Here is a 12,171-nt window from a genome sequence, read left to right on the forward strand (position 1 = left end):
CTACAGGTAATGTTTTAGAAGATTAATACAGATTAATGCAAATTAAATGTTGCAAATGGAATGCAAATTAAATGTTAAATCAAACACTGTACGTTTTGTTTTGATTTTCATTTGGGTGAGGGTTCATTGAAAGTCAGTGGGGTCCAAAGTTGTTTCAGACCCAAATGATTTCTATTCCATCAACGAAAAAGGCTGAAACTAATTTCGAAATATCTCCTTGTTTCATAGAAGAACAAAGTTTGAAACAAAGTGAGGCTGAGAAAATGACATCAGAATTTTCATTTTTCTTTAATTATGGCAGTCAGACCCCCACCACCCACGTAATTCGTACCCAGATTGGCAGGGAGCTGTACAAGCGGCTACATGTGACTTCAAACACAAAGTTGCAGAGACCGATAAGTACATGTATATCCAAAGAGAGCAACACTGATTCAATTGCTGCTCTCAGTGGCCAGTAGAGCAGCAGTGAGATGATATGAAAACAACAAAAAAACAGAAAGACAGGAAGAGCAGAGGAGCTTGCAGCTCACGTCTGCCGGCAGACAAACAGCTAACAGACGCTGCCATTAACCACAAGTCTGGACTAAAGCACCACTTATCAGCAACAGAATCAATATCAGCCCAGCCTTGCTGTTGAGTACCTGCATAAAAACAGATGGCATTATGCACGCATTTAGTGTTAACATACACGTGTGCATTTGTGTGTGAATAGGCCCCATTAAAACGAAACCTCAGTCGGTCTGGTCAGTTGAGTGTTTTTTTCTCCTTTCACATGTTGCAAAAAAACATGTGGATTGGTTGATAATATCTGATTTATGAGTGAGCAGTTAAGAAGCTTGTTCTGTCTCCCCCGAAGCAGCCAGAGCTCATTATGAGCTCTCAGCATCTGCAGAGCACCACTATTTTTAAGACACTCAAGTGGTGATTCAAAAAAAAAAAAAAAAAGGGACGCCGTGTTCTGGCACCGGGGTGGTTACTATGGAAACATAGTGGCTAGGCCCCTCTGATGGCAAAGTGCATGTGTGATCAATGTCTTTATTTCCAAGACGCTGTTTTAGTCACTGCGGAAATGCTAAATTATACTTTCAATTAGGCTATATTTACTTGTAAAGTGATTGTTTGTTCCATGTTAATTCATTTGAAAATTCGGTCTTGAAATAAAAGCAAGAAGCTCATTTAGGAGAAGCTCATTTCCAACCTGACAATAAATGTGAGAATCGGGAAAGTTCTAAATAAATGCTATAATGTTGTTACACGGCCGCGTGCCAAGAGGACTGGTGCCGATGACTTTGATGAGCTTATTGTGGTGTAAAAAGTGATTTAAATTCAGATCACTTTACAGAGCTAACAGCACCATTAGTCACCATGGCTGAAACTCTATCTGGAACTGGATTTAATGATATTATCTGGATCCTGTCAGATTTGTCCTTGACTGTCAAAAGGTCTTGTGCGTTAAACAAGAGACTGTCATTAAATCCATGGACAGGTTTGCCTTTCAGGACCTCAAACAGTGTTAAACAGACACCGGAGATCCTTGCCATAAGGGTTAGCTTATGCTTAAAAACAATTAGACGCATCTAAAATATATATTATACGTTTCTTTAAAATGTTAATTTTTTTTTAAAGACAGTAGGGTCTAGCAAAGTGCGAAATAATGCCTTTTTCCATTGACCTATTTGATGGATTTATAAATGAAAAGCAAATAAAGAGCAAATTAAGATTCATGACTATTTTTATTGCCATTAACAAACAATAAATTGTTTGCTAAATTGGTGCACAGTCAGAGAAAGAATGTGCAAAGGGACAACTTTGTCTACCCCTAATAGTATACAGTAATAGTATGTATACACACACCCATAATAGTACCTTAGAGTAGTAATATGTACACATGGGTACTACTATGATCCTACAATGAGTACAAAATAAGGTACAAAAAAGTTGTCCCTTTAAGGATACTGCCACAGTAACAAGCTGTTGTACCTCTAAATGGTAAAAATGTTGCAATTTTTTTTCCCTGAGATAAAGGCTAAACATTTCGGAATCATAAAAGGGTCAAAAATAAATAAAAGAATGCGCAAAATTATACTTTATTAAAGCTCTTTATTTTAGATCCACCAATCCAGTTTTTAGTAAGTCAATTTTGTTAAAAAAGGACTAGCCTACAACAAAATAAAAGAGCAAAGGCCATTTTCAGTAACCATGCCTACCATTTATCAATAACCAAATCACTACTATTGAAACTTGTGTGACTAGCATCCTTCTTACACTTAGTGTAAAAAAAAATTCTAATTGTTGCTATTTACACTTAGCTCCAAACATTATCTACAACTCTTTACTCCGTGTAAATAGCATTTATCTTCTATTAAACGTCCAATATAAAAGCCAAAGCACCCAAGTCTCTTAAGCATAACCTGTCCAAATAATAGTGCACAACTTTCAAAACAGAATCACAATCAAGATTCTATCATTTTCTAAAATCACATCTTTAGTCATCTTGCTTATAGTATTATCCCAGTCACACTAATGTGGAGATGAGGAGGATGAATTCAAATGGGTAAAGCTTTAGCTGCTGGAAGTTTCCTTTGGAACCAACCAAAGAATAATCACCAGGCCGACAGCAGCATCAAGCACAGATGTCTGGCAATCCAGATGAACCACAAAACAAATGATTAATGTTGTATACAAAGCCGAATGTATACAGTGTAAATAGTTCGACAGTGGTTTCCACTGTGCTGGTGTCTTCACAACACCTCAAACAGATCTGACATCCTTGGTCTAACATAGTAGCAACTGTGCAAAATGAAGCACACTTTGTAGTCATAGCAAGTCAAACACTACACGACTACATGTCTTGCTAGGGCCCTCAACACTAAACAAAATGACTAACCCCAGTGTCAGGCCTATGAGAGGCCCCACTGGCCTCTCCTCAAGCAGCTGAACTTGCACAAAAGCAGCCACATGGCTCCCAGTGGCACGCATCTCGCCGGCTAATGAGAGATGCAGCACTGAATTACAAATGTTCTGGCAGGAGGGTTAGCGTACCCAAAGACACTTCCATTACATCGCTCTTAGGGGGAGGTCTTCCATCTAAAAGCGCTCGCTCTCTCATTCTTTCGCTTACACACACACACACACGAAACCACAGAGGCTGATTTTTTAAAAGCCTGAAATGATTACGGTATAACCCACTTCCTCATTACAGTAAATGTTTTCAATATGGCTGCATTCACAACGTACTGTCGATTCCAGTCCGCACCTGATCAGCGCATTCGGAACGAATCGGATAATATACTGCAATTCCGAAGACTAATGGCGCAATGATTCTTAAAAGAAGAAAGAGGAAAAGACAAAAACACCTCCCGAGAACAGAACGGTCCGTCAGCGTCACAGAGGGTAACAGTTGTGAAAGGGAAGTACTACTGCCAAGAGTTCTGCCTGTTGCTGCCACGTCTTGGCCACATGTCAGCATTCACGACAACATCAGTGAGGTTACCCTGCCTTGAGCCAAGTGCAAGCAAGACGAAATACAAAAGGAACCGAGAGAGCATGTCTGGAAATAGGGATTGAAAGGGGAACAAATCATTGTACGTTCTTGATGTGCCAATTCTGGCATTTACTAGGTATTTGGATGTAATAAATATTACCAATACTGAAGAATACTGGTCCACTGAATCTTTGGATCTCACCATTTCAACTTCCTCTATTGCTTGGATATTTCCGGATTAAAATAAGTGCTTGGAATTCAGTTTGCAGAAAGAAGTCTGTGGGTTTATACAATCGTAGCAGGGAATTACATTTACATTTTGAATTATTTGGACAGTGTTTTGCACTACGACAAGAAAAATCTTTGACAACCTTCACCATTTGTCTCAGATGGCAAAATTATTCCAAAATTGTATAGTGTGAACTGAGCTTAATTCAAATAAAATCTAGTTCTACCCCTTTGTCCAGATCTAGTTGAAGACCTAAACCTAAAATCTAGACCCAGCCTAATTTAGAAATTAATTGCACCATAAAAAAGAAGCTAAAATAAAAGCGGCAAAGTAGATTTAGTAAGGTAATTCTCACTTTTTTCACAGAACTTTCAAAGTTTAGCAGATTAAAGTCAATTCAATAGAAATCCACATAATCAGGAACTTCACGTGAGGGCAGAAGATTTACCCACACCGATTTTGCAAAGGATTCAAGTTCACGGATTTGCCATGTTGACCACCAGAAACCTGCTTGGTTTGAAAGTGACTACTGTGAGAGCTGTGCTTCATACATTGCTACACTATTGACAATAGACAGACAATTTTGCTAATGTGACCTCACCTTCAGTAAGCTGGAAACTGACAGCAACCTTGTAAGAGAGCTTATGCCAAGACCCTGACAATGACCAATACTTCACTTTTTTTGGTCCAAAACAACACATCAAGTAAAGAAACGTAGACCACAGCCAATTTCATGCAGTCATTCTGCTGATACAGTCTTCCATCAAAGCCAAGCCCTCTCCAATGCATGATTTGCATCATCCACCACAGCTTACTAACCACTGACTGAAAAAGACTCCATCTGATATTCTGCCCTGCCCTCTTATCTCATCATAATACAAAGTACAGTACAGAGGAATGAAAGGCAGGGAGGGAGAACATTCTTTTAAAGCCCAAGACTTAAGCAGTACCACTTATCAAAGCGCTGCTGCACCTGTTTTTATGTCAGCAGAGCAAACTCCTCACATTACGTGGGCACATCCGTATATGTAACCGCCCATGCATGTTTGCTGATGTGGGAGTGTCCTGTGCAAGCAGTCACACATTGACCAAGGAGCCCAACACTTGTGAAGGTTAGATCACATATGATTGTAAAGGTCGATAAGTAAAAGGTCACATTGCATAATGTACCAAGGTGACGCAACAGCCATAAAGGAGAATGGCAACACTTATCCATGGCTGCACCAGGCTAGATTCTCATAATGATGTTGAGGACATCGTCACTTGGCAGACGACTATGGCAACCTGCACTGAGGAAATTTCCATCTGGAAAATTAAAAGGATTAATGTAAAATGAATAACCTGTCACTGGTGCCAGCCTCTTTCTGCCCAAGTGATCTGACATTTTACATTAAGATATTCACACATACCCACTGCTGCTATGCAATTTTGTACAATTGTTTGTAAATTACCCATATTTGTCAATGTGAAAAAGACTGTAAAATACCTGCATACACATATTTACGCAAATAGGTGTACATTCATTTGCATTAGGATTACAATTCTGAAAGAAAAAAAAAGAAAAATCCTACACATCAAGTAATCACACAGCTAATTAACTAAACTGTTATTAAAGAGTTTGAGAGTTGTTATTATTAAGAGTTGTTTATTCAGTATCCCCTAGAATCAATCAAATAAGTTCTTGCTTTCCCTTGACCTTTCTGATTATACCCTTGCAAAAACTGTTTATTTGCAACTAACTTGTGGTTCATTAAATCACTTATAATATCAGAAGTAAATATCAGATATCAGAAGTTAAAAGGCTGTTTTTTATCATATCAGAATTTATATTATTCTTATCTATTATGAGTCTATGATGAAGTAATATGCAAAGTAGGTCCAGATTGTTTAAGGATATTAAAAGTGGTTCATTTAAATACGACCCTCTACTAACAAACTCACAAAATTAACTCAGGTATTTTATAACAGCTGGCTTCCTGAGGTATGATCCATGAATTTTGCTATGTCACATCCTTAGAAAATGCAAGGGGAAAAAATACTATTTGCATTAAAACAGAGGGTTAAATGAAGCGCAGTGGTGCTAGTGGCAGGCGCTGAAACACAAACATACAATCTCTCACACTCACACACGCAGAGCCTCGCAATGGACGAGGTGCCCGCATTTACATTGCAAAGCTGGAGGACTCAGAGCGGGGGAAGGGGTCAGAGGGAGGGCTCGGTGAGCCTTGGCCCTGCTCTCTATTTTTGTTTCCAGCTTTTTTTGTGCGCCACACACTGCAGTGGATTTTTCAACTTGGCCCTCATCAGTTGTACGCCTGATGAAACAAACACTGACAGCTTCTTTACATTTGTAAAGGCCCCTACAGCAGCTGTGCCTATCTCACCACACGTCTATGAATCAGGGCCCGACCCCAGCTGGGCCTGCAGAGAGAGAGAGAGTGGGATAGGGAGAACGAGAGAGGAAGAATAGCCATGGGTAACCCCCCGTTCCCCCCACACCATGTGCCATGTTCACTTCAACAGAACAGGAACACAAACGCGAGTTCTGGCTGCATTCATTAGCCAAAGTCTGAAATCAAAACCAGCGTAACTCTTCGCTCTAAAAACAGCCCTCAAAAATAATTATACAGAGAAGTTGTTTCAGAGAGTGTCAGGATGGCCTGAAAGCCATTAAAAGGAGCTCGTCTGAAAGCAGAAGTGCCTACTTGCCCCCCCCCCCCCCCCGCTTCTGCTTTTCACACACGTCTATCAATCAGGGACGGTCTAATTGCATTTTCTTGTTTGCTCTTATTAACATCTATTATCATATTTTTTTTTCTCCCTCTCTCGTTTTCCACTAAATGAATTTTAATAATATTCACAGCACATGTGAAGGAAAATGGGGTAATAAAAAATTAAAGAAGAAGAAAACAACAAAAAAAACCTTGCACTCATGTTCCAGGGGATATGGTTAAGCCAAGCATGTATAATTGCCTTACGCTAATTAAGGGGAGGCTGAATCCAAGGGGCCAAGAGTTGTGCAGGCCCGGGGGACAGATCCTTCAGGTTGTTTTTGTTGTTTGCCTGACCAGATTTTAGCACAGCTGCCTGCACTGCACAGATGTGACATGATCAGCCATGTTCTGAAGGGTTCAGATCCATTCCACACATCCTACACAGAGGCTCCTGACCATACAGACGTGTGATCATTATGAGATGAAGCAGATCCCTGTCAGACATGCAACCACACATAAATCAAATGAACTTTAAATTGCTAAAAATGAATTCTGACTTTGCTGATGACAACAATACAAAAAGGGGGGGGGGGGGGGACGACACACCTAAACACATACAGTGTTCACACCCTTTTGACCAATACATTTCTTTCACATTCCCAGTCACTTGATTGCATAGGTAAGGTTTTTAAAATAATATCTCAAAATAGAGTGATCTAAACTGAAATTTTCAGCCAAATAAATATTTCCATTATTTAAGATGGTATTCACTTCCAAGGCATGTCCAGATGTCCATGATAGTGGGATCCCTGTACATTTAAAATTTGTTTTTAAATAAAAATTGGCCATAAACCAGATAACTAATAGAATACAACACATGGCTACATTATAATACAATCCAAAGCTTAAGCTGACAATATTTTGACAATTTATACAAGGAAGGCTTTTTAAAATAATAGTAGTACAGTGGGTTGAACTGAATTCTTCTTCTCGGGGATAACAAGTCACCACGTGGTGTTATAGGCTACTTTTGTCATCACTTTCATTTCCCTTCTGCTGCCATATTGACATGCTACCGTAGCACTATATCTTCATTGAGAGACGCTAGAGACGTAGCACTATAGCTACATTGATCAAAAGTCCACAAAGTTTGACAATTTCCATCACCTTTATGGAAAGCGATAAGATGTCATGGAACTCGAGCACTGCCGATAATGTGCGTGGAAACTGCCCCCGTGTTGCGTCATCATAACCTATCCCCTCCCAATGTTTGTTTCATTCCTGTTAACCTGTTGCTGATGAACTGAAATAACAGAAAATATTACTAAAACATACATTTAACGCGCAACAAGGTCATTTCCATGTAGCAATTCCGCTCAAAATATGGCACTTTGACAAAAAAGTTCAATTTGAGGGCACGTGACAAGCCTACTTCAAGCTGCAGACAAAATTGGTTGCACGAGCTAACCCTTTCACGCTCCAGCGGGAAATTATTTCTCGGCGCAGGCTTGGTTTGAGAAGAAACTAAAGTAAGGAAGCAGACAGTGAGAGGTGTAACAATAGTCTCACAAACTCTGATAAAGCAAAACTTATCAACTAACAGGTAAAGCGCCTGGAAAACTCGGGTTAAGAGCCAGTCAGTACTTTGAGGGTTAACTAACACGGGGTTTGGTCGGCTGTCTCTGAGGAGACTCGGTTTTTTGTTATGGTAGCCTTGCTTAATTCCGCTCCTGAGGAGATAAAATCCCCATCCAGAAAAGTTCAAGCCCTGTATGTTCTCCAATATACCACGACAAGCTCGCCGGTTCACTAACCCATCGTACTGGTGGAGATAGTAAAATGGTCGGTTTCTTTTGCACGCGAGCCTCTGCAATGCGACTGTATATATTCCACTATAAACGACATTCCATGCGCTTAATCTAATCAGTTGTGTAATATTACGACCAGTTAACATTCAAGGTTTAATCTGTTTAAACAATAAAACGTGCAGAAACTCTCAGAGAAAAGCAGACAAAAAAAGAAGAGTTTCACGAACAGATACCCACATACTGGCTGCTGCACAAGCTTGTGTTTACTATTTCGGTGTTTGTACATACATTTGTTAAGATTGAGGACAATCCACTTTTCTGAATCTTAAATAAAGTAAGTTACATCTGCCACCAATTTCGAGCTTTCTCAGTTGTCAAGTTCCCTACACAGTTACTTTAAATACATTAAAGAGTCCACTGTTTATACGACGAACGAGTTAAATCCAGTAGAAACAAATCAAATATACCGGGGTAGTTGGGATTGTTGAATTTATGACCATATTCCAGCAGAATCAGATTTCAGTTCGGGAAAACAAGTCTCGGGATAAAAGGCGACATGGTTGTCCTCGCGGCTTTGAGACGGAAAGCAATGAAGAGCAAACAAAGCCATTCTAGTCACAATTGTGTTTTAACGCTGGAGTTTGTGTACCAACAACAACACCAAACAAAACACATCCAGGTTTATAAACGAGTTCTGTAAGATAACATCTGTCGTGCAAAACATAAGCATTCCCAATGAGGATACCAAGGCAAAAGCGAGGAAAATCGACGTGTGAAAAAAAAAAAAAAAAATTTTCCCTTTTAAATACATTTTAGTATTGTGAACACAGTGGATGCATTTACGCCTTGCTTTGAAAACTAAACACAACAAGAGCCATCCGTGATCAAAGTTTACGCATTTAACATCGACACAAGCGCGAGACAATCAAACAAACTTAAGGTCAACCGCATTCAAACCATCAATACTTACGTATTTCTTTTGAATGATATTTCTCTTAGGTCTTTCCTTGCTCATTCTGCAATCCAAAATGATTTACTGTTAAGGAGAGAATCGCCACATGAATTTTTTTCCTGCTTCGTTTCTTTTTCCCGGAGCAATGCGATTTAAATCCCCTGTAGTTTGCTTGGCTGTGTAGAATTCCCTCTTCGATCGGTGGTGATTCCTAGTAGAATCGTGGAATTACCGATAATCCCAAAATTAGGGATCCATCGCCATGGGTAAAGGGCAAAATAAACAATCGCATAGGCATACCATAGTTAAAACCATTCGCCACAATAACTTCCATCAGTGATGTTCATCCCGGCTCTTTAAAACACGTAGGTTTATTCACGTGAGGATGTAAATGTTCGGTGGTGAGTTACATCTTGTTTTTAAAAGGCTTATCCGATGATAGGATTAAATAAATACTATTTTTAAAAAGGAAAAGGGTTCGTGGTCCGTTTTGGCTGGATCTAGCAGACGGTAAGTGAACTCTCCAGCAGAACCACGGGCTCATCTGAACACAAGGCGAAGCTTCTTTCTTTAAGCAGCCTATCACACACACCCGACAGCAAGCTCAGCGGTAACTTTAAAAGGACTGCCGCTTTAGGGAGCGTCGCTAAATGACCCTTCGTGCAAGGGCACGAAAACGAACACCACTTCAAAGTTACCGAATATAAGAATGAGCCATTCAATCAACATGTACAGTATGGACAGGGAAGATAGTTCAAATATGTCCAGCTCCGAGCGATTCAAGACAGTTGTAGATGCACGTTTTGTTTCGGAGCGTTTTTACATAGCTAGTAGAGTTTTCACTGCGCCCCTTGTAAGATACTCATTTGCTCTCTAGAAATGTTTGTGTTCATCGTGGGGGAAAAGAAGCACGCGGGCCGGTTTTTCCTCCACGGTAGGCCCGGTTTCATATTTTAACAGTTTTGGCTAATTGTTACAGAACATCTTAGAATTGAGAGCAATATTTACCCACTAGTTAACTCTGCACTGTGCAGTGTTACTGGTAAAACGCCCTAAACTAGTAGGCCTGTATATATATATATATATATATATATATATATATATATATATATATATATATATATATATATATATAATTTTTTTTCAACTTTAAAACTGCATACATTTTTTATAATTGCCTGACAAAGTCCTGTAAAGTGTTGTAATAATGATTTTGTAAATTAAACACTAAAAAAAAATTCCCAATCAGTTTTAGCGTATTAATTAGTTGACAGTTTTGAATTTTCTTCAAATACTCAAGATATATAGAGAGATAGACAGAGAGACAATAAAGCACATTTTAAAGACTCACAGTTTTCTGTCATTGGTTCATACATTGAACAACTAATACTGGACTTTAAGCAATAACAAAAAAAAAATATATATATATTTATCCTGGTCAGTTTTTGTGCTGATTTTCAAAGAAAAAGTATAGACGAAACATAATTTTGGAGTCCTGGGCAGTAATTTGATGTGTTTAGTTATTTCATTTCATTTACTTTTTATATTTGCTCCCAGTTCCCCTGCCTTGCCCTTCTGGTGTTCTTTCATTCTCTCAAAATTTCATTAACTGTTGCTCATTACTACTCTTTTGCTAGTCTGGACAATGTGGGCACCATGATCAGCAAATAAATAAATAAGAATTGAAATGCACTTCTGTGACTAGCTGAAGCCTGTCTCACAAGTACACGTAACTATAAGAACTTGGCTACAATCTTGTGGTCACAAACTGAAAAAAAAATCAAATAATAATAAGGCTGCACGCTTTTTAGTGTGCACTAGACTTAAAGGTCTGGTTTCACTGACAGTGCTCAGATTAGGCCTTAGTTCAATTCGGACAATTAAGTAGCTTTTGTAAACATGCCTTTGAAAAAAAAACATTACTGGTGTGCATCTTGAGATAAAACAATGGCACTGACGTATTTTAAGATATGTCAATACAAGTTACTTTCAGTTAAAACTGCTCAAACATACATTTTAGTCTGGGACTAGGCTTAAGCCTTGTCTGTGAAACCAGGCAATAGTGTATTATGCTAAAACACTTCTGGTAATTGGACAAAAGTGTAATGAATCTCTAGAAATGAGTCACAATCAGATCTCGAAACAATGACAGGAATCTGAAAGGACTGCATACGTGATTCACAAAAACAAGTTTGTCACACCAAACGGAATATTCACTTTTTCGTCATCATGGGTGATGGTGGAATAACCCTTGCATGGGAACAAAAAAACATGACAGAGGAAGAAAAACCTCCTGGTCTTCGTTCGTGAGTGCATAATGCAAGATGTTAGCCTACAGCTGCCTTCCATCCTAATATGATGCCTGAATGTGTATTTATTTATTTATTTATTTATTTTAGTGCATATGAATTCAGCCCGGTCCGTAGTAATCAAGCAGTTTATTGATAATCTTAGATCTAATTTAGAGTTCCTCTTGCAGACGGAGTAAATGTTGTCTTAACGTGTTATGGATAGAATATATCTGTGTTGGTGTATAGTAACACGAGAAGCATGATTCATGCTGTAGATTTGTTTTACAAATCCTGCTGATCAAAGCCTCAACTTGCCGATGAATTGCATGAACAGGGATCATGGTGGATCAATACATTGTGATGAATAATGAATTAATGAATAATTTAATTTTAGCCTGGTTTTTCCACATATATCACATTTCATCGCCTAGCCTCCCAAATTCAAATGGAGCACTTTTAATAGTGTTGGCAGCACTTCAGCATGTTCAATCAATAATAAATTGTAGGGGGAACATAATTACACAAATTTAGTTCTGTTATTTGGAAGCGACACCAGATACAAGGATAGAAGACAGAAAATGTGAAACACAAGCACTTCCTTGTCATGCAGCAACTGCATTTTTATTGCCAGTGCATGCTTCTTGATAAGTGCCTAATAACTGTATAGGGTTTTAATCTAGCAAAGATTAGGGC

General features: G+C 38.8%; 1 protein-coding gene across 1 annotated transcript in view; it reads right to left on the reverse strand.

The window, feature by feature from the left end:
* The window catches only part of jarid2b (jumonji and AT-rich interaction domain containing 2b), a 105,829-nt gene extending 96,048 nt beyond the window's left edge, over window positions 1-9,781 (reverse strand). Inside the window, exon 1 of the mRNA XM_084423326.1 lies at window positions 9,206-9,781. Coding sequence (XP_084279452.1) covers window positions 9,206-9,250 — 45 coding nt within the window. The 5' untranslated portion in view covers window positions 9,251-9,781. The remainder of the gene's footprint in view (window positions 1-9,205) is intronic.
* Between the last annotated feature and the right edge of the window lie 2,390 nt (window positions 9,782-12,171).

The sequence above is a fragment of the Rutilus rutilus genome (assembly GCF_951802725.1).
Source record: "Rutilus rutilus genome assembly, chromosome: 11".
Classification (NCBI taxonomy): Eukaryota; Metazoa; Chordata; class Actinopteri; order Cypriniformes; family Leuciscidae; genus Rutilus; species Rutilus rutilus.